This window comes from Oryctolagus cuniculus, chromosome 2 (assembly GCF_964237555.1).
Source record: "Oryctolagus cuniculus chromosome 2, mOryCun1.1, whole genome shotgun sequence".
Classification (NCBI taxonomy): domain Eukaryota; kingdom Metazoa; phylum Chordata; class Mammalia; order Lagomorpha; family Leporidae; genus Oryctolagus; species Oryctolagus cuniculus.
Window position 1 is genome coordinate 40,581,996 of NC_091433.1, and position 24,251 is coordinate 40,606,246.

General features: G+C 38.8%; 2 protein-coding genes across 2 annotated transcripts in view; one reads left to right on the forward strand and one right to left on the reverse strand.

The window, feature by feature from the left end:
- Nucleotides 1-24,251, forward strand: part of GABRB1 (gamma-aminobutyric acid type A receptor subunit beta1) — a 494,464-nt gene that overhangs the window by 449,885 nt on the left and 20,328 nt on the right. The window contains exon 9 of the mRNA XM_051842511.2: nt 1-23,977. Coding sequence (XP_051698471.1) covers nt 1-345 — 345 coding nt within the window. The 3' untranslated portion in view covers nt 346-23,977. The remainder of the gene's footprint in view (nt 23,978-24,251) is intronic.
- Nucleotides 22,956-24,251, reverse strand: part of COMMD8 (COMM domain containing 8) — a 9,324-nt gene continuing 8,028 nt past the window's right edge. Inside the window, exon 5 of the mRNA XM_002709418.5 lies at nt 22,956-23,864. Within this exon, the coding sequence (XP_002709464.1) occupies nt 23,844-23,864 (21 nt within the window). The 3' untranslated portion in view covers nt 22,956-23,843. The remainder of the gene's footprint in view (nt 23,865-24,251) is intronic.

The following is a 24,251-nucleotide window of genomic DNA, read 5'->3' on the forward strand; positions in this document are numbered from 1 at the left end:
GTTGACGCTCATGGCAACATTCTCCTCAGCACCCTGGAAATCAGGAACGAGACAAGCGGCTCAGAAGTGCTCACCAGCGTGAGCGACCCCAAGGCTACCATGTACTCGTACGACAGCGCCAGCATCCAGTACCGCAAGCCCCTGAGCAGCCGCGAGGGGTATGGGCGCGCCCTGGACCGGCACGGGGTGCCCAGCAAGGGGCGCATCCGCAGGCGCGCCTCCCAGCTCAAAGTCAAAATCCCCGACTTGACTGATGTGAATTCCATAGACAAGTGGTCCCGAATGTTTTTCCCCATCACCTTTTCTCTTTTTAACGTCGTTTATTGGCTTTACTATGTACACTAAGGTCTGTCCTAAGGGTTCGATTTAGACCACCTTCCTTTTCTTTGTTTTTTTAACCCCGAAGGTCCCCAACAGCGATACTGCTGTTTTTTGAGGTAAGAATTTCAGCCATCCAATTGGTTTTAGGTCTTGCATATCAATTTTATTACTGCATCATGTTTATTTCAGTAAAAAAGAAAAAGAAAAAAAAATATTTTTTCCAGCCTACCGTGGTCCAGGTTATCAGCTCTTTTAAGAGCTCTGTCAATTGCCATGTTTACAAACCAACAAACACAAAGAGAGAATATAGGTAGATCTTTAGCAGTTTTTCCTGGTTACCCTGGATTTTATTGGTTTCTTTTTTAGATAAAAATAAAAAGATGACCTCCTCCATTTGCACTGCTTCCTGGTAAACTGTAACAGTCTCATGCTGCCAAAAACAAAAACCAGAAACAAACAAAAAAAAATCCACAATTTCCAGGATCTCAGAATTCAAAACAAAGCCATTGACAAGTTACAGATTTCCAGGAAGAGAGACAAAAGAACGGGAGTCTACAGGAAGATTCCCCGCCACTCTTCGGTGCCCCCATGTCCCTTACAAAGGGGCTTCTCAGCTCCGCGGAAGAGGGAGGGATCAGCAAGTGCGCGTCTAGGTGATGCAAACCCAGCCTGCCATCCACACCTCACCATTGGGCTGGATGTTCTGGAAAACGCTTCTTTCTCTGATTTCCCAGCAAGTATTCGATTAGCATTAGAATCCAGCTTGGTAAACCTGGTAGCCACTGAGAACACTTTCCTTTTCTTGAGAATAAGGGGTTTGGGGGCAATGACCATTTTTCTAGTGGACCAGTTCCGATGAGCAGCCCTGAATTCATTTCATCAGCCTGGAATTCCTTGATGCTGTGCTATGAAGCCTCACCATCCCATTTCCATGCTTCCTGTCCCAGAATATGACAGCAAGGGAATGGAGAGGATTTTACAGAAGGGTGAGGTGCACAATTTTTGCTTGAGAAAAATATTACCCTTTCCACAAGGAAGGCGAGATTTATGTGCTGTGCAAAGGGTGCCTGGGCAGTTCTCTGAACTGCCAAATCTTAAATCAAATAGTATATATTTCTTAGCCTTCCAGAGAGCAGTTTCTAACGAAGACAGGCTGGTCACACAGGCCTCAGCCAGCGCGTGAGGACTCTGCTCTCTGAGCTCTGCATTCCAAACTGTGGCGTGAACATTTCAAGAAATGCATGTGTGCTTGTGGTGTCATTCTCCCAGAGTCCACAGATAAAACAACAGTGACAAAGGCACTGGGCCTCCAAACTTGTACACCAGCCCTTGAGGAATAGACCCTGCCTACACTTAGAGATCACTGTCATTACTGCACTGCCTTATCTCTGCTCATGGGTTAATTTGGTCATGGTTCTCATGACCTTCAGTAGCAAGACACACAGTACTAAGCATATTCAACCAGCTAGTTGAGAGTCTTCTCATTTTATGCCATTAAAATCTCACAGCCTTTTTTTCAGACTGAGTATCTAAGAATTCTATATGTTCATTTTTAAGACTGAATTAAGGCCTGCGCTGTGGCTCAATAGGCTAATCCTCCGCCTTGCGGTGCCGGCACACAGGGTTCTAGTCCCGGTCGGGGCGGCGGATTCTGTTCCGGTTGCCCCTCTTCCAGGCCAGCTCTCTGCTGTGGCCAGAGAGTGCAGTGGAGGATGGCCCAAGTACTTGGGCCCTGCACCCCATGGGAGACCAGGAGAAGCACCTGGCTCCTGCCTTCGGATCAGCGCTGTGCGCCGGCCGCGGCAGCCATTGGAGGGTGAACCAACGGCAAAGGAAGACCTTTCTCTCTCTCTCTCTCTCTCTCTCTCACTGTCCACTCTGCCTGTCAAAAAAAAAGACTGAATTAAACCCTAAATTGTCCAACTAAGGATGGAGGTAACTGGGAACCTACTCTACGGATGTGAAATAAATGTTAAAGTAATTGGGATGATTGTCTCACTGGATGACCTGGCTTTCTCCCTAAGGCTGTGATGTGAGCCTAGGTTAACAACAGCATCTGCTGCTAGAACTTACAGATTTAATTGGAAAGATCAAGCAGATGATGAGCCCAAGAAGAGAGAGTTATGAGATACCCTGCTAGAGAGAAGTGGGAAAAGTGAACTCTAAAACACATAGTTACTAATGAAGACAAAATACATTCTTAAGAATATGAATTGTGCTTTAACTGGAAAAATTATCTCCGTGGTTTCAAGAGAAACTAGTAGAGTTATTGGAACCAAATTTCCATTTAGGTTTTCAGTGTTTTGCTACACTTCCTTGGTCAAGGAAATCTCATCCTCCAAACATGTAGTCATGTGTTTTGAAACTGTTCAGTCCCTTGGCAGGGTGATATGCTTTGCTATCATTAAATGCCCAAATATAGTGGAATATGGCCATCTTGGTGATTGTAAGGTTAATGTTACCAATGGCCACCCAGGAATCACTGTGCAGCCATTTATTTATTTTAAATGCAGGGAGGAAAATTTTTGGCTGGTGCTGAACAGAAATGAATCATTCTGATGTCAAAGCTCTTTAAAAAGCATTTAAATCAGAAAGGAAATGTCTTTGATCTAGGTTCCTTAACAAAACAACTTCTCTTTATCAGTTTAGACCATTCTAAGCAAATATTGAGTAATTTGTATTTTTATTATTTTTTATCTTGCCTTTAAAATCTAAACATTTTGATGTTGTAGTTTTAGATGAGAAACATCTTCTGAGAGAGAAAGAATATTTTGAGCTCTAATGCTTTAACCTGCGTAAAATCTATAATCCTTTAACTCATATCACCATATGCCCTCCTGGGCAGTAGATAGGTCACAGCCATCGTTATGCAAATCCTGTCAAGTAGCTGTGATTTTAGAAGTAATGGCAACCAGAAGAATGAAGTAGCCGCCACTTTCTGTTTAATGACTTTTGTCTCCACTTCCTTCTTCTGAACATCTCCTAAATTCTTCCCACTGTGTGCCTCCTTTTGGCCAAATCCTCCCTTTCAATGTTAAACAGTACATGGAAAAAAATCCTTCCTTCTCTGATGTCTACCCCATCTTGCCCAAAATGATGTACCCGCAACATAGAAAGAATTAGACATTCTTAAGTGCCCACAAACTGTCCCCTATTCTTGAAAGATTCAAAGTATTACCTTATAAAGGGATCATTATTTAACTGTTATTGGATTCTTTTTTTTTTTTTTTTTTTGCCATGAAAATAGCCATAATGCTTGCATTACTTAAATGGTAGCAGAGGCTGAAAATTGCACAGACTCACTCTCTCATGCCACAGTCATGTCCAAGGAACCCTATGTTTCTACACTGTGACATAAACTGTGTTACAACTTAACCTGTGCAGACCCAGTGGAAATCTCATCTTTCACTTTACTGTAATGACTGCACAGTCATTCCTTCCATTCATATCCTTTGGCTTAAAATATCAGAGGTGACTTGTATGTTACCGTTACCAGCAAAGACCCAAGTAAAAGCATGCTTTTGGATTGAATTTTCCAGGCTCATTGCCTCCATCCTCCGTGTTGCCAAATAGAAACAACAAAATGGTAATCTGCTGACTGGCAGATGTGTGTTTCCATCCAAACCCTCATGAATGGGCATCACAAAAGATCTTGAAAATGCAAAGAGAAACATGTAGTGCAGAGAATAAACTTTAGTTCAAGGGCCCAGCCATAGGCTTTCCTTAAAAAAAATCATGTACAATAGTAGAAATATTGACTAAATCCCATCTTTCTATAACTGACAGCTATTTTGTAAATGTTCATTTAAGAATGACTTCAATTACAATTTTCCAAGTTAAACAAAAGATATATGTAAAATGCTTCTAGAAAGAAATAATCTCCAAGATTTCTTATATGGACAATTTTGATTCCTATATTACCAAAGGATGATGTGCCACCATTTTTTTTCCCTAAGGAAAGTAAACTCTTATATTCCACGAGGGAAGCAAAAGAAACGTGCAAACATTTGCTCATGTTGGTTCAATCAACAGTTACTGGGCTGAGAAGGACAGAAAAACAAACAAAATTATCTGTTTCCTGAAAGCAAGCAGTAAATTTTGTTAACAGAATGTAGAATATTATGTAAACTTCCTTGTAAATTCTGTACATAGTGCACTGAATTGTTCCCTGTTGCGTGGTGGTCCTCAGCTTTGGGTGGATGTTTGAAAACTCTGAGCATTGTAAATAATGTAAGCTTATAAAGCATTTGCTTTCATTAATGAAGTGAAATGGCTAGTGATTTGGACCCAAACCAGAATCTTTTTAGCTCTTGCTTTCTCTGCTGTTCTGTGTGTGCAGTTGTGTAATTCTGCTGCCAGCCATAGCCTGGTGTCTGTGATCACTGCCTCATGCTCCTACTCCACTGGAAGGGACAGCAGCTGCTGCTGACAAGGCTGAGAGCCTCCAGGGTTCAGGAACAGCACACCAGCAGAAACGGGAACTGCAGCAAGCTGCTTCTTGAGCCGTGCTATGAAAAGTTGACATGTTTTTAATCACTCGTGTGTAATTACTTATGTATTCAGAAACTGAATTCTCCATTCTGTTCAGGGGGTCAGGAATGGAAGAGAGGCTCAAAATCCACAGGTAATTCAAAGTTTCATTTGCACCAGTAGCTTTAGCTTTTAACTTCTTGCATAGTGTTTCCCAGAACTTCTAGAAAGAATAAAAATGAATAGAAGGGATGGGCGTGGTCAGGGTAAATAGTCAAGTGTCCAAATAATAGGACAGATAATAGGAATAGCTGGCAAACACCTTTAATACCAACAACTGACTGATTCATTCCCAAAAGATAAAGAAGTAACTGTGACCTTTTTTTAAGGTAAAGAGAAATATTGGAATAAATTGTCTGGAAATAAGGTATTCTTCAACTAGGCATGGAGATATGTGTCATATATGCTAGTTAAGCTGTAAAAAGAACCTAGTAGTTAAGTGTTTTCATATATATTTCTCCCAAGTATTGGTATCCTTGAAAAAGTCTTCAGAATGGTGGGATATGATACCATAAGTTGTGTTTTCATATCAGATGGTGATGAAGAGGGTGATGGTGTCCACAAAAATCCAGAATATCCAAGCAGGCAGGGTTATAGATTGGCCTCTTAGGGATGTTTTAGAGGGAATAGTATCTTTCTTAGAGGTAAGAATTTAGCAAAGTAGGTCTCTTAGTGCCAACCTTTTAAGTGCCAGGAGAATGTAGCATAGGAATCCATCAAAGTGAGATGTTTTGGTTCCAAAATGTGCCAACTAAAGTTCACCATCAGTTGAATAAGAAAAAAATCTTGTTTGAACTAATCAACTCAGTCAACTGCTAGGTTTAAAATACAGTGGGTTTCTCCTAAAACTCTTTTTCTTTTTTTTTAGATAACCAAAATCAATTAAACCAATAGAAAACTTAATTGTCAGAGGCTGCAGTTTCATAGACAAGAATTAGAAATGAAATCTTTATTAGAGCATCTAAAATAGAAGGTACTAAGTTCACAGAACGATAAGTTTGAAGAGTTTTATTAGTGTTTCTAAAACAGTTTCCTATTTGAGTGGAAGGGATCTAAGAGTTGTTTGGGCATTTTTGTGTGTGTGCTTGGTTTTGGGTTTTTCCTGAGTAAAAAGTACTTGGTATGTCAAGGTGCTCAGAACCGTTTCTGATTAATCCCTGGATGTCTGTTATGTCTTTGAGCAACCAGCACTCATCATAAAGGCCCGAGTCAGAAGTCAGGTGGGAACAGTAGTTGTATTTCTGAACTTGTTGGAAAAGAAATCCATTCTTCTGAGCAATCCAGTCTGCATTCCCTGTCCTGCAGACAATGGAATATAGATCAAAGAAAATAATGAAGAGAAGCCAAATAACATTATTCATTTACCTTAGGTATACAGGGTCACAGATTCAGTAACTTAAAATATCCCCATTTGGAAACCAAAGCAGTCAGTATTGTTTCCCAGCTCCTGTTTCTTCCCCAGGCCTTATTATAAGACAAATAGGAAAGGGGAGAGATTTCCCAATATAATTATTAAAGTTATTAAATATGAGTATACTGTTTGCAAGTTTGGGTTCTGTAAAATAGATTGCCTTTGCTGTCCTCATTCCTTCCAGTACTGTATACAATCAATCCTGCCTCACATTAAGCCAATGAGACTGATTCCTTTACTTTTTTCCTCTTTCTTACCTCCAAACCTCATAAACTGTCTGTTCCATGAGCAGCAGAAAGCTTTAACTTCTTTGGACTTATATTGCGTATCTTCAATGAATTCACAAAATCAACAAACTATAATAATTTTCCCCAAAGGAAAAGGGCCCTTGAGAAGAACTTTGTGGGCAGATTGTGTAATCATAGTAGCCTCCTCTGAACAACCTTAGGTTATTGCTCTATTTCTTTTCTTCCTTCTTTAGAGTTACATATATTCACATCATCCTCCTATTTTCCATACTATTTCAAAGAAGAACATTAATAAAAATCATTACCTCAAAAACATGGAAAATGACATTATATTTACCAAAGCTTGAAAATAAGGCCATCTCCTTACATTACAGTAGTAATATGATGAACTCACACTGTATCAATTCATCAGAATTACTTATTCATGTCCTGTTTCAATATTAATCACAGACCACTTTAAATTGCTTTGCTATTGCTCCCAGCAGAGCTTATCATTTAAGTAGCACTACTCATTACAGACTACCCTTCAGGAACTTGACCCACTTCATCCTTCCTGTATCTTATTCCTATTACAGATTTCTACTTCTACACATCATCCTACCCACCTACCCTTTGGCTTCTAGAATATCTAAAATATGATTTATAGTCAGATGGTTCACAGTGCAAACTCTCTAATTTGCCCCAATGTTTATAATGTTTATAACACGTTTCCTCCAGAAAATATGTCTACAGATTTAGAGATACAGAGTTCTCTACATATATGGCAAACAAGGCACAGCCTAACTTTGAAAAGCTAAAAATCAATGAGCTACATGGTGAAGAGAGGGAAATGTTATTAGAATAAATAAGCAGTTCAATTAGGACTGAGGCTTTGGTTTTGTTATCTTCTGCCCCTGCCCAGGTATGTGACTTTGGTCAAGCTGCAGTTGACATCAAGTTCTCTTGCAGAACTGAATTTCAAAGGTAATTTTAAAGAGGTCCGGTTGTAGGAGAGGTTAGCAAGAAAACACAGGAGCGATCATAGCCCCTCAAGTTTAGTAAGAATCCTCATAGCATGCTTTTGAGAATAAGCCATCTGGTGTCAAGTGAATTGAATTCAATACTTGTTCATATTCTTTTAAAATGTAAGGAATATGCAGTCACATTTACAAGAAAGTTGCAAAAATATTTCACTACTTTAGTAATGCTCTACACTATTTTTAAAAGTTCATGGTAAATGGAATTAAAAAACACTTTTATATTAGTGCAAATAATTTTGAAGTCCAAACATAGCTTTTCCATGGACTTTTTGAAGACCCCTCATAAGACCATATTTCAGACAGTCTCAGATAACACAAATCACTGTGATCTGGTCTTTATTTTTATATCACTGGAAGATGTGGATATCCTTAAAGCATTCTCTATAATTGTCAGGAAAAAGCCATGACACACTCCTTCATGGGTGGAAAAGCCAATTTCTAGGCTGCATCTGAGCCCAAATACTGCTGCCGTGCCCTGCCTAGTCCTGGAGCTATTGCTCTCTGTGTTCTGAAAGTGGAAGAGCAGATGTGGTGGAGCTCTCGGGCAAGAAACAGCTTCTTGTCTAATTGGGATCATACATGTAGTTAGAACCTCTGCTCTCTGCTCTCTCTGCTCTACTCCCTGTATCTTCCCTTAACGTCAATTGAACTGGGTAAATCTGCCAAACTTTTAGGAACAACCATGACAAAACTGAAAGCTTACTTGTTAAATTGTGATTAGCATTCCTAGCTGTTAATATTCTTGAAATATTCTTGCCATTTCATTCTCTGAACATAGTCCCCAATGTGATTTCTGCAACTAGATGTTCTTAACCAATTTTTCCTCCTTTTTAAAAAAATCCTTTGAAACTTAGACATCCATGATTCTCTTGAGAGCCTCCTGATCAAAGTTGTAGGAAAGTGCCAAGAAATTCCTTTTTTCCATTGTTGGCTGTCCATGAATGGGACAGTCTCTTGTTTGTAAAGTTCATTTAGTATTCTTCTTCTCAACCTCAAGCATCTTATAAAGACCTTTGTTGTAACCTCCCCATCTCCAAGTGCACTCATTGCTTCTCTCAAAATAGTGAGTTGTATTTTTCTAGTATCCCATCCTTTTTATCTAGATAGCTTCATATTTAATGTTATCTTTTTGAGGACACATAATCCCATTCAGAAGCCGAATGACTCCTTTTGAAGACTTAGGAGAGGAAACTAAGTGTTTGAATTCTGACTCAGATGAGGTAAATAATTAGTAGCATGTTTATCAGTTAATATTCGTTCAGGTCAAGTAGCAAAAGATGCAGCCAAAAGTAACTTCTACATTAAAATTATTATTACCTCATGCAAATACAGAAGAAGGGTCATTTGTAAGTTGGTTAATTTTAATAGCATGATGATATAACCAAGGATCCAGGTCCCTTTTATAGTCAGTTCTCCCTTCTTCTGCAGGCTGGTAGTACCTATTGTAGTTTATACACACTCCTCACATCTCTGTATTAAGAGGAAGAAACAAGAATAAATCCTACCTGTGATCTTTTTGTCAGAGCAAGGAAATCTTCCCCAAAGTGTCCCCAGCAGACTTCCCTCTGTTTATGGGTAGGCTTAAGGTTACACATTATTCCGGGGCCAGTCACTAACAAGAGGAGTAGAATGATCATGATTGCCTTGCAACATTGACAGCACCACCACCTATAACTGCCCAATGCATAGACAAATTAAGAAACAAAAGAAAATGGCTCTTGGGTAGACATCCAACAGTGACGGTCACGTATTGGTCTGTAGTGTCAGAAAACACTGCCCCATGCATAACTTCATACTTTCATCTTTGCCACAACACTGTGAAGTTATGGTCACCATTCCACTATCTGCAGATAGAAGCTGAAATAGGTTAAATACCTTATACAAAATCCAGTAGTTACTGATGGAGTAAATATTCGATCCTGGCTTTTCATGGCTCAAAAGCCAAAGCTTTTTCCATCTACTACACTGCCTAGATTGAATTCTTTTTAACTCTGTAATCCAGATTTGAGCATGAAGGTGAGTGGAGAGTAGAAAGCATAGGAATAGTTCCCACTCCCAAAGCTATGTACCATGCCTGGTGTGTGCTCTGTGTCCAGTTTTGGTTTCAATTTTTCCTCTCTGCTCTATCCTCTCTCCTGATCCCATACTCAAAACCCTTTTTCTATCCTCTTGAGAAAAAATGTAGAAGGAAAGTTTACAAGACAACAGAATAGCCCAAAATGTACCCCAGTTCTTTTTGGTTAACATTTCTTTTTGTTTGTTTGTTTTTGACAGGCAGAGTGGACAGTGAGAGAGAGAGACAGAGAGAAAGGTCTTCCTTTTGCCATTGGTTCACCCTCCAGTGGCCGCCACGGCTGGCGTGCTGCAGCCGGTGCACCGCGCTGATCCGAAGGCAGGAGCCAGGTACTTCTCCTGGTCTCCCATAGGGTGCAGGGCCCAAGCACTTGGGCCATCCTCCACTGCACTCCCTGGCCACAGCAGAGAGCTGGCCTGGAAGAGGGGCAACTGGGACAGAATCCGGCACCCCGACCGGGACTAGAACCCAGTGCGCTGGCGCTGCAAGGCGGAGGATTAGCCTAGTGAGCCGCGGCACCGGCCTTGGTTAACATTTCATTAGGGGAATATAAGATGCAGTCTGCCTGAGACAGTCCCAGTTTACAATAATTAACAGAACTCTCTCTCACTCTCACACTGTGTACTTGAGTAAATCGTACAGTCACCCTAATTATGGGGGCTCAGCAACATAAAGGATATGGGAAATATCCATAAATTTAATGTGAACATGTTGGATAAGATCTATCTTGGGTCATATGAATAGCTTACTGTTAACTTTGACCACAGTCTTCTCCACCACCTCTGCTCGCCTTCTCATTGTTCTCCCACTCCCATAGCCACTGATCATCTCCAAACATTCCTATGCTGTTCTTGAAGTCTTATATTTAAATCACTGACCGTCAGATATTCTTCCTAACTCAACCCAGTAGCAGTTTATGGATCAAGTCAATGTCATCCAAAAACCATCAAGAAATGCCCTCCTGCATCCCATTAATACCCAATCCTTGTGGCCTCTTTCTCATATATATATACATACATATAATATTGTATATTTCCAGTAGCTCTGTAGATATATATCTGCCTCTCTAAATAAAGTGTAAGGTACTTAAGAGTAAATGCTCCACTTTCTAATCACCCTGTATTATTCAGAGCACCTATTATTCTGTCCATGGTAGAGTCTATAAATGCAGATAAAATGACCTACAATAGTAAATGTGACAATAGGGAAACACGCATAATAGGCAATATCTTGGGGTTATAGATAATACAGTGTGGGGACAGGTGACTCCTATACTCTATCTCATGCTAGTCCCCCAGAGCCTACTCCTACAACTTCTAAATGACTAAGAAAGTCAAAGTTACACTTAAGCCAGGTTGGGGTCAGGCATAGTGGTCATTGTGGTTTTTTCCCCATAAATATGACTATCAAGGCTGAATCCTGCCTGATACGATCACCATTCTGGATCCCACCAGTTCTAGCAGAATCTAACTTTCTATACTAATTACTACTGCTTTTCCTTTATGGAAAAAAAAGGAAATTTTCCTTTTACATTTTCATTTTCTCCCTATTTATGTTTGCCTTATTAAAAACCTTTTGGTCTAGGTTCTGTGGGGTGTTTATGCTTGAAGCTTTATTCTTAATGCTTTGCATTACTGATGGTATACTCCAATGTGAACTCTGAGAGAATTTTCCCAGAGTATATTGCACACCAAATTGTTTTTCTGCTAAGAAATAAAAATAAGGCTTTGAATTATCTAGGAGAGACAGAAAGTTCTTGACATTCGTCATTGCTTCTCAAGCCTGAAAAAAAAATAAAAAGATATACAGGGAAATGCCTTTTCTGTCCCTCTCCCTTTCAACTGTAAACATTCCTATTCTCCTGTTAGGTATAGTATTTACTTATTTAATAACAGAAATATATAATTTGCAAGCCTTACCTCAGAGTGGCAACCAGCCACCACACTTTTACTAGATAACATATTTTTCTACTTGTATTCCCCAATACATTGAATTACAGTTTATCTGCATTTTCTTTTTTAATCAATCCATTATCAATATGTTTCCTACATCTTTTTGAAATACTCACTGGATAAAGCTTGAAATATGTTATGTTTTGCAACAATGCCCCTAAGATGATTATAAGGAAGCCTCTTGATTATTCTCACTTAAATGTCATGGAAAATGGAATTATATACCCTAGTGATCTTTCCTATTCAGAACACCCATCTCTCTTCTAAGAAGGGAATGCTCATGATTCTATTCACCTATGTTGATTGATTATGTTGCTCAACAATTTTAAAGAGGACCAATATTCTTCTTGATAAAAACAAATGTGGCCCTATTACAAAATCAAGATTGCATGTGAGTTTCAGAAATTCCAAGTGGTACAGCTGTTTACTAGGACCAAAAATCTTTGGCATTTCTAGATACATTTTATTCTTGACCACCAGGCAGCATTTTGTGTCTTTGGGATGGGAGCCTAATGGCTAATGTGAAATAATCTTGTGTCATTGAAAATGTTGATGGAAATTAAAATTGGAAAGTTCAATATGCATATTGTTCAAATACATATAAAACTGTTTTAGACAGAATAGAATCTGGGTTGAGGGTGGCTTGCTTGGAAAGTTCCGGCTACCTGCCATCTCTTACTGTTTCACTCCTCTTGACTTTACTCAAGGGGACTGATCCTGAGGCAAAGAACTGTATGCGGTGATCTGGGAGGCATGGGAGAGCAGGACTCATTAGGCTGAAGAATAGGAAATTACTATTCTGCCAGCAAAGGAACACCTCTTTGGCTACCACTTCACCTAAAACTTAATTAAATCCAAAACTTAACTAAACTTTGCAAACCAGTCTCTTGCTATCGTAAGTCATAGCATCCTGTACTAATAGCTGTGGTTTTCAAAGCAGGTGCTACATACGTATGGAAAGAAATGCATATCCTCTTTTGCCTCTCAAAATCCATTATGCTAAACTCACCAAATACGCTAGATGATATTGAATGTTTTATTCCTTGTGTTTTTAAATCTCCACCAATCAATTTGCTATCTATCCTCCTATCAAATGTGATTTAGCTAACTCATATTCTGATTGGTATTACACAGTTATTGTAAACAAGAGTCCCTTTCTCTTCACTTTTCAGAAGGCAAAACTTTTTTCATTGCAACAAAACATAAATTACAATATTTGAATGCTCTTTTAACATAAGCATTTGCTTTCTTACATAAGCAGGTAATACTTTTGTATACTTCCAGACCACGAAAGAAGCCAAATGGCAAGAATGAGTATTTCTGTAAACCTGTAGAAATTTGAAATGGAACAGGTTTTACAAGAAAGAAAAAGGTGTATTCCTGACTTTTATAATTCAAGTTTTCTATTTTGTATCAGTATATGCTGCATTTTCTGATTGAAACTGCTGTTATAATGATGCTTGTGATTTTCTGTAGTTGCTTTCTACATTTGAAATCAGACTTTCATACAGTGTGTGCTTGTTTGTACCCTTTCTGTTAGGGATTTGATTAAAATATTCTAATTGTTTCATCAGTTTCTTTTTATGTGCTGAAAGTATGTGACATTATGCCTTCATTATCTCAAAAGCTATCTGCGGACAAAATCCATGAAGCCTGTAGACTGTGATTTATACACATGAAAGAAGAAATAGATGTCCCTCTAAACAGTGAATCAGTGCATAAGAAACTGTTCAGTGGCCTCTGATTCCTGACCCTTTTACCTTTCATGGCCTTTTTTCTATTCCTTATCATTCATGGAGTAATTGTGTATTCTTGTAAAATGCAGAAACAATTTACTCGCAATCAGGTACGGACACAAGAAACGCTTGTGCTCTAGATTTCAGGACTCTCAAATACCCTTATGGTCACAGGACTGAACTTCACTCAATATTTTTTGTTAATAGGGTGGCTTTGCTATCAAATAAGTTGCTGTTTGCTTTGCTTTGGTACTTTAAGATTTTAAATGTTACAGCAAATGAAAGAAAGAAATATTTGAAAGGCTGGTGTCAAAAACCGTCAGCTGTACTTTAAAAGTCCTTGTGCAGCTTCTGAAATGTAGTTTATTGCTGTAAATATGTACAATTTCTGTTAGCTTGTTTATTCTGAAAACACAAATAAAACATTTTTTAATTAAAAATGCCTACATATAAAAAGCTTACTTTGTACTCTATTTCAACACATATAAGATTTCAGGCATATCTTTTTATAATCCTTAAAAATGTTTAGAATTGTGAATCTATCATTTGAGAGCTTTTATTGTAAAATTTAATACAAAGTTAAATCCCTTTATTTGGAAGAAATTCTTGGCAGGATTATCCAACAATTGTAAAAAAAAAAAATACCAGCACTTTTCAGGACTTTGTTTCTGTATCACTTTGATTTTTTAAAAAATATTCTTTAAGATAACACGCCTTACAAACATTTGAACATATGGAGTGTTTATGTATTAGAAACAGAAGAAATGAACAGTCTCCTTGTATTCAAAAATGATTCCTAAAACTGAATCCATTTATTTGTGAAGTACATTGTGTCACATTTCTTCTAAAATCTCCACTGTAAATATGAATACTAGAGATGACCTACTTGTCAGTCTTTCCTCATTGGAAGAACCCCAACGTACAAACTCATTTCCTCCCTTCAGAAAGAATGCGTTGACAATAAAACACTGAACAGACTAAAGGTGTGAACTTATTTATCCATTAATTGGTGGTCAGTGGAATAGCTTTTCAACAGAAGTCTAAGTTCCAGCCCAGGGATGACTTTAACTTCCAGCAAACAAAGTAAGTGGCAATCACCGTTTTATCAGCTGAGTCTCGGCCTGCAGAGTTATTTGTTGAAGCGTTCCATGCTGGCTGCAGAAGACCATGTTACACAATGGGAGAAATAAATAGTCGTATTATTTAAATTCAGAAAGGAACAAATACATATGTAATTTTTTTAGGATTTGCTATGTCAATAAGACGCTTGAGCAAAATACGTGTGTAGCAGGCAAAGGAAAATGAAGTGTTTATTAATTCAGCAAGCATTTGATGGTAACCTTGCAAAGGCAGTGGGAAAAGACTAGGGTAATAGAAATACCAAACAAACCTTCCCAGGCTCAGAGAAATCACAATATAGATGAGACAAACTAAATAAAGGAGATTGGGACAAACCAGCTCATCTATGCATTTGCAACACATCAAAGTGAGAGTGCAAATGCCCAGAGAGAATTGGCTAAGAGATTTTGTCATATGCTAGCATGCAAAAGGCTTCTCCTCTGGACAGCAGTGAAAATACGTGTTGGTGCGGTGTATCTGTACTATCACTGGTATCCAAGTTATTTTGCATTTGAGTTCATTGTATCATTTCTTTTAACTAGCTGGATTATTCTGAAAATTTTTCAACATATCCACCACCTGAATCCTATACCTTTCAAGAGTCTGCAGCTATCAAGTTAAGCTTCTAACATGGGAGATAATTGTTGTTAATTTGGATTAGACAATGATTCTTTGGAAATAACAACAAAAGGATGATCATAAAAAGAACTAAGCAATTGAAGATCGTCAAAATTTAAAACTTCAGCTCTTCAAAAAACATAGTTAACAGACTGAAAAGACAAGCTGTAGACAGGAAGAAAATATCTGCAAAACATCCATTCCATTAAGACCTGTGTCCAAAATACAAAGAACTCTAAAAACTTAACAATACAACAATTAAAAATGAACAAAACATCTGAAAAGACACCTTGCCAAAGCAGATGTACAGATAGAAAACATGCACATGAAAAATGCTCAACACTGTACATTACTAGGGAATTGCAAATAAGAATAAGATACCAGTAAACCTCTCAGATGGCTACCATCTCAAAAACAGACCACGCCAGATGCTGCTGAAAACACAGCAGCAGAAACTCATTCATGTGGCTAGAAATGCAAAGTTGGGTGATACCAGCAGAACTGTGGCCTGGCTCTCCTTTCCCTCCCCTGCTTCTGAGATACCGAGTCAACAGTACATAGACCGATTCCTTTAGTGAAGTCAATTAAGAGGTATTTCCATTTACCAACTGCATCTTTGGTAGGAAAATCCATGGCATTCGCCAGCCATAGTCTACTCCCAACCCAGGTCAGCACGGAACCAGGATGAGAAAACCCCCAACTCCTAGCTTCTCCCAGGGAAAGGAAAGAATTGGAGCATGAACCCAACATTTTGGCTTTAGTGATTTTCCAAGTGATAGGCCCTTGTCTCAGAGTACTGGGAAGATGTGGCATGCACTAGAAGACCAGTGGATGCTGAGAAGATGGGGCTGCAGAGCAGAGAGGCTGCCACAGCTCCACAGCCTCTCCCTCTATCCTGGAAGAGGATCCTAGAAGAGTAGAGCATCTGTCTGATGTTTTAAGGGACTGTCTGACTTGGAGCACTGCCATGACCTAGAATACTCTAGAAGCCTAGGGATTGCTGAGAACAAAAGTGTGATAGTTTGATGCAGCTCCTGAGAATCTGCAGTACCACAAACAGACACCAGAGAGAACAAGAGATTATGAATTCTTAATAAAGGAACCATAATCATCTACTTGTGAATTTACTCATGACAACACACCTACAGAAAGAGACAAAGGATATTATATATTGATGTAAAGGTTAATTCACCAGGAAGATAAACAAATTAATACATGCATAGAATATCAGAGTACCCGAATATATAAACCAAACATTTATAGAACTGGAGGGAAAAACGAAGAGTAACACAATCATAGATTTCAGAATCCTTCCTTTCAGTACTATATAGACGATCCAGACAGTAAATACCTAGGGAAACAGCAGGATAAACAACATTATAGACCCCAGGGGCCTCACTGATATTTGCAGAACATGCCAACAGCAGTGGAACAATACACACACTTGCCCAAAGCACATGGCACATCCTCCAGGGTAGATATTCTAGAAAGCCTGAAATCACAAGTGAATTTTCAGACCATAATGGAATTAAATTAGAAATCAATGGCAAAAGGAAAACTGAAAAATTGACAAACACATGGAAATTAAAGGAGACATTCCTCAACAACCAATGAGTAAAGGAAGAAATCAAAAGGGAAATTAGAAAGCATCTTGAAACAAATGAAAATGAAAACATGACATATCAAAACTTAAGTCATACAGCAAAGGCAGTTCTACAGGAACTTTATAGCTATAAACACAAACATTAAAGAAAAATATTTTTTAAAAACCTCTTCATATGCCAAGGAACTAGAAAAAGAAGAAAAAACTAAGCCCAAAGTTAAGAAATAATAAAAATTGGAGCATAATAAAGAAAATAGTAGAAAAAAGAGATAAATCAATGAAGTAATTTTTTTGGGGGGGGCAGGCAGAGTGGATAGTGAGAGAGAGAGACAGAGAGAAAGGTCTTCCTTTTGCCGTTGGTTCACCCTCCAATGGCCGCCACGGCTGGCACACTGTGGCCGGCGCACCGCACTGATCCGAAGGCAGGAGCCAGGTACTTCTCCTGGTCTCCCATGGGGTGCAGGGCCCAAGCCCTTCGGCCATCCTCCACTGCCTTCCCGGGCCACAGCAGAGAGCTGGCCTGGAAGAGGGGCAACCGGGACAGAATCCGGCGCCCCGACCAGGACTAGAACCTGGTGTGCCGGTGCCGCAAGGTGGAGGATTAGCCTAGTGAGCCGCGGCGCTGGCTTCAATGAAGTAATTTTTTAAAAATCAGCAAAATTGACAAGATTTTCGGTAGACTAAGGAAAAAACAGAGAAAATTCAAATAAAATCAGAAATCAAACAGAAGATATTTTAACTGAGATCACGAAGTAAAGGAAGCTGAGAACACTATGAACAATTACATGGCAACAACTACACTGAAACAAGTGAAGACATTCTAAAAAACATAAAACCCACAGAGGTGAATGCATCATTGGGACCACCACCTGCAGTGCCCGCATCCCATATGGACGCCAGTTCGAGTCCCAGCTGCTCCACTTCTGACCCAGCTCTCTGCTATGGCCTGGGAAAGCAGTAGAAGATGGCCCAAGTCCCTGGGCCCCTGCACCCATTTTGGAGACCTGGAAGAAGCTCCTGGCTCTTAGCTTCAGATCTGCGCAGCTCCAGCTGGTGCAGCCACTTGGGGAGTAAACCATCAGATGGAAGACCTCTCTCTCTCTCTCTCTCTCTCTCTCTCTCTCTGCCTCAAATGTCTCTGTGTAACTCAAATAAATAAATAAATCTTAAAAACTGAATCATGAGAATCTGAAGAGATCTATAACTAGTAAGGAGGTTGAATCAATAATTAACAAAGAAACATCCAGGGCTTCATGGAAGAAGCATACTAAACATGTAAAGATACTTAGTGGTGAAAAACTACGTTTTTCCTCTAAGATCAGGAATAAAACAAATATGCCCACTCTCACCATGTCTATTCATATAGTACTGAAAGTACTAGCAAGAGCCATTATGCAAAAAAAAGAAAATAAAAGCATCCAAATTGGAAAGAAGTAAAATTATCTCTGCTCACAGATATGATCATATATATATGTAGAAAATTCTAAAGATTTTATACACACACATTGCTAGAGTTCAAGTACTCAGAGAAATTTCAAAATACAAAATTAGCATACAAAAATTGGTAACATTCTATACACTAATCATAAAGTATCTTGGGAATTTAAAAAATCTCATTACAATAGCTGTATAAAACTTAAAATACTTAGGAATAATTTTTCTAGCAGTTTGTATTTACAGCCAATACCCTGGAGATTCTTCTTTTATTTCCTTAAAGATTTATTTATTTATTTGAAAGGCAGAGTACAGAGAGGGAGAGACAGAGAGGTCTTCCATCCATTTGTTCACTCCCCAAATGGCCACAACAGCCAGGACTGGGCCATACTGAAGCCAAGAACCAGGAGCTTCTTCCAGGTCTCCCACACAGGTGCAGGGGCTCAAGCACTTGGACCATATTCCACTACTTTCCTATTGCTTTCCCAAGCAAGAGTAAATTTCTGTCTCTCTCTCTCTCTCTCTCTCTCACTGTTCACTCTGCCTGTCTAAATAATAATAATAATAATAATAATAAAAGATTAAATTTAACCAAAAAAGTTAAAGTTTTCCACAATGCAAACTATAATGGAAGAAATTGAAGACACAAATGGATTAAAAGATATTCCATGATCATAGCTTGTAAGGATTAATATTAAAGTGCTCATTCTACCCAAAATGATCTACAGATTCAACACAGTCCCAATCAAAATTCCAATGACATTCTTCACCATAATAGAAAAATAAATCCTAAAATTCATATTGAACCCCAAAGAAATCTTGAAAAAAGAACAAAGCTAGAGGCATCACATACTTGATTTCAAAATCTACTGTAAAGCTATAGTATACAGCTGGAATATAGCTATAGGATACAACTAGAATCAAAACACTCACGTAGACCTATGGATCAGAATTGAAAGCCCAGAAATAAATCCATAGACTTATAGCTAACTGATTTTTATCAAAGGTGCCAAGCATACACATTAGGGAAAGGACAATCTTTTTTATAAATAAGGTTCAGAAAAATAATACCCACACACAGAAAAATTAAAACTAGATCTTTGTCTTACCATATACAAAAATGCAAGACACGAAACTACCAGAGGCTAGAATGATCCATGTCATAATGGATTAGAATTATAGAATTAGATATTATGAACTCATTTAGTTTGAAATAGATGCATGACTATATAAATTTATAACAAAGTCATAGATCAGTTGATCTACGCCAATTAGCACACATTTATACTTCTTGGCTCTGTTAGCACTGAGAGGGTCTAACAGAAATTATGCTCCAGGAGTAATAAGCCAGCAAGCTTGGTTTCTTATACCACCCTTCAATGAAAGCGAGGAGAAATGGCTAATTGTAGAGCTGCACAGAGCAATGAGCCTGGAGCATCTTACACTACCAAAAGTAAGGAAATGCTTCAAAACACAGGACAAGAAGGAAAGGATGGAGGGAGGTGGAGGGAGGGAGGCAGGAAGGGAATTGGGGGTAAGGAGAGAAATGGAGGCAGACAGGCCTAAATAAAACAAAAGCCACCCTCAATTGTGGGGGTGTGACAAAGGGACACAGGTGCTCCCTGAAAGAGCGCCAGCTGTCAAGAGTGGAATACTGTGAATGATAAACAGTACTGGATTACGGTCCCAGGTATGAAGTAAATATGCATGAGCTCAAATAAATCATTAAGTAAGAAATGGGAGAAAAGAGACAAACGTGTGCAGAACTCCATGGTTTATGTAGCTACTTTGATCTCAAAGAAGGAGCACAACTCCCCTGCTTATATTTGGACTGAAAAGACCGATTTCTCTCCAAAGAGTGCAGTATAGAAAGGGGGGAAATAAAGAGTAACTGTAGGGTGAAGAAACACGACAAACACTTCCACCAGGTAATCAAGGTCAACGTCAAGTCATAAACCACGTTAGTAAATATATATGCTTAATATGATGCAAAGAAAATAGCTCTTGATTTCTGTGATTGTCCTCCAAAAAACCGCTAACTCTAATCGTGAGAGAAACAGAGGGATAGGCTACAAAACACCTCACCCCCACTCTTTAAAACTATCAAGATCACCAAAGAAAGGGGTCTGGAAAACTGTCAGAGCAAGGGGAACCTAACAGGATAGAATTAAATATATGGTAACTAAGATAGAATCTCAGAACAGAAAAAGCATATTGGGCAAAAACAAGCTATCTGAATAAATTACGTAATTTCTTAAGTATGTATTATTATTTATAACAAATATATCATATAACATAAGATGTCAGTAATAGGGAAAATGGTGTAGGGCATATGAATACTCTCCGTGCTTTATTCTTTGCTTTTCTGTAAATCTAAACTGTTCTTTAAAAAATAAGATTTATGGCGCATAGGAGAAAATATCAATAAGGCATATGAAGGTACTTCAAAAAGTTTGCAAAAATACAATTAAAATATGCATTTTTCCACAAACTTCATGAAGTACCCATGTATACATTATAATGCACTTGTATTCAGAATATATATAGAACTCTCAAAATTCAATACTAAGAAAACAAACTATATCCAATAAACGAAGGCAGGGGAGGCAACAGATCTGAAGAGAAACTTCACCAAGAAAATACAAATGGAAAAAAAAACACATTAAAATATGCTCAATATTATTAGGGAAGTGATTTTAAGATTTATTTATTTGAAAGGTAGAGTTACAGAGAGGGAGAGAGATCTTCCATCACTCCCCAAATGGCCCAAACAGGTAGCACTGGGCTAGGCCAAAGCCAGGAGCCTGGAACTCCATCTGGGCCTCTCATGTGGATGCAGGGATCTAAGGACTTGGACTGATCTCCAGGTGCATTAGCAGGGAGCTGTATTGGAAGTGGAGCAGCCAAGACTCAAACTAGCACCCATATAGGATGCCAGTATCACAGGTGGCGAGATAACCCACTGTACAACACTGGCCCAGGAAGTGACTGTTGAAATCCCAGTGAGATACCACTATACACAGAGCAGCTGAAATGAAAGACTGATCACACCAGTGTTGGCGTGAAGCTGGAACTTCACAATGAGAACATAAAACAGCAAAGTCATTTTGAAAAATAGTTGGGCAGTATCTTGAAGACAAACCTACCACACGAACCATTTCACTCCAAAGTGTGTACTAAAAGAATACAGGAACGTTCATAGCATGCTGTGTATTCTAATAGCCCAAGACTTGAGTCAAGCAAAATATCCATCACTGATTAAAAGATCAATTAGGACAGGGGTAGGCACTTAGCACCACAGTTAAATCACTGCTTGGGAAGTTCACATCCCATATTAGAATCCCTGGGTTTCAGTCCTGGCTCTACTTCCAATCCAGCTTCCAGCTTATGCACACCCTGCAAGGAAGCAGGTGAAGGTTCGAGTCCCTGAGTCCCTATAACCCACCATTGGAGATGTGTAAAGAGTTTTGCAGGCTACTGGCTTCAACCTGGCCCAACCCTGGCTGTTGCAAACATCTGTGGAGTGAACAAATGGCTACAAGATATCTTTCTTAGTCTCTCTCTCTCTCTCTCTCTCTCTCTCTCTGAACAAATGGCTGGAAGATATCTTTCTTAGTCTCTTTCAAGTAAACTTTTTAAAAAAAAATTTAATCTCTACAACATACTACTTCTCAACGATAAAAATGAGCTATTGATATGTGCAACAAGGATAGAACTCAAAATAGTGCTGAAAGAAGTCAGACTAAAAATTAGGTGTACATACTACACTCTTGAAATACAACCAGTCTTTACTGACAGGAAGTCAATCAATGGTCTCTTGGGGGAAGGTGTCAGGGGCAGGGACAACAGAAGAGTGGGAGGAAACATAAAGTAGTGATCAATATGTTCACTCTCTTGTTATGGTGATGCTTTCAAAGGCAAACCTGTATATGTGAGAACTTCTCCAACCTCACACTTTAAATATGTGCTGAATACATGCAGTAAACCAGTTAGAGTTCAGTGAAGGTGTCAGATGTGCTAAGGAAATGACACCATGCGGTGAGAAGAGAACTGAGCACAGATTTCATCCTTGCAAAGGAGATACATACTGCATTGAAGGCAGAAATTCAGAAGAGATCTCAAGATCAGTGCTACCCAAGGCACCTATCTATACACCATCACTGCTGCATGACAAGAAGGTAAAATCAGGGCCAGCGCTGTGGCACAGCGGGTAAAGCTGCCACGTGCAGCGCCGGCATCCCATATGGGCACCAGTTCAAGTCTCAGCTGCTCCACTTCTGATCCAGCTCTCTGCTATGGCCTGGGAAAGCAGAAGAAGATGGCCCAAGCACTTGGGCCCCTGCACCCACATGGGGGACCAGGAAGAAGCTCCCGGCTCCTGGCTTCAGATTGGCCCAGCTCCAGCTGCTGCAGCCATTTGGGGAGTGAACCAAATGATAGAAGACATCTCTCTCTCTCTCTCTCTGCCTCTCTGTAACTCAGCCTTTCAAAAAATAAATCTTTAAAAAAAAAAAAAAGGTAAAATCAACAGCCACATTTAGCATGTTGCTTAATTCAGCTGATACTTCATCATAACCAAAACTTCTTGATGAAGAAAACAACATATTGATGAACGTTCTGTCCCAAGCTCCTTGTCTAATCCCCAACCTGTAACAAATTTGTACAGCAGGCACAGTTTGGGTAGCGCTGTTTAGATCACACTCACATATTCACTGCAACTCCCTCCGCCTATCTTCATTTGTATGAGAAAAGTAATAATCGCCCTGGACACCCTCAAAGAACAGTCTGGTGGTCTAATGAGCCATAACGCTTGCAAGCAGCAGGCACAAATGAGTTATGTATTTTTGACTACTGCATTACATAGAAAGTTATCTGAAATAAAGCAACATGTAAAAATAAAATATAGCTTTTTATTTCTTCCAAATGTTTGTTTTTAAAAGTTAACTGAAGTTAAAAACAGTTGGCTTTCCAACTTGTTAATATCCAAGAGTTAAATTCAATATTAAGAGTCTATAACAAAAGCAGATCTTCATCTTATATATTTGAATATATACACTATACAATGACATCTATTCCTTTTAGTAGAGCATAGTCATCTAACAGATACAGAAATGCATAAGTAATAGTGCTGTTTTTATTTTCTTTGTTCTAGATTTTAGTTTCTAGAATTCATAAACTCAAAATTTTCCACACCAATTTGGAGTATTTTTCTATTATTCATGTCTGACAAAGAGCTTTTCTCTTAAGAAATGTTACATTTTATAATCTTGCCTTTGAAATACAAGAAAGATATGGAATGTCCTGAGTTATATTCGCAGCTTATACATTCTTTTAGAAAGTTGTTTTTAAATATCACAAATTAATTACATATCCATAACACATGTCCTTGCTATTCACATAATTCTTTAGGCAATATTTAAGTATATTTGTGCTTTGTATGCTTAATTACTTTAGAACCTATTTTTATTTTTAATAAAACTATATATCTACAAAGATTTCTCAAATACTTAATAAATGAGACAAAACAATCATTATGAAAATATAAACTGCTACTATGGCTTTTTCATCTTTCATCTTATGCACTTCCTGTCCACCATGTAATTTCCTGTTCTTTGGGGATTTGATAAGTTTTTATCTTTGTAATCTCCACACTGCTTCTTGCTCAGCTTGATCAAGCAGTCAATACACAGAAGGGTTTCTGAATGAACACACAGTATCCACTCTGCCATAGGAGTTGTAGCAGTGAACTCTGACAGCACTGGTCTTTGTCCATTCCAGTTACTTCAACTGCAGGACCACCTTCAAACACAAATGGAGGAGGGGAGAAATATCAGGTTATACCAGATGATGCTGATATCACTAAACAGCATGCTTTCCAATCGGTGAAGAAAGGCACGGAGAGCTAATAGCAAGTAAGTAACTGATAGCACAGGCTACTGGAAGCTGGGCTCAAGAGTCACTCAACAATCATACAAGGCTCTGCCAAACCAAAGACAAGCCAGGCTCAGACAATCAGTTTGATTACTCAACACTAGACACTAAGACACTGAAATATTTGAGCAAATACAGAGCATGGAGAGACGCTGAAGCACAACAGGGACTTAAAAGGGCAGGCTCAAGACAACTGATCAGCAGCAAGAGAGGGAGGTGAGAGTAACAGACTTAATCACTAAGACCAAATCGCTG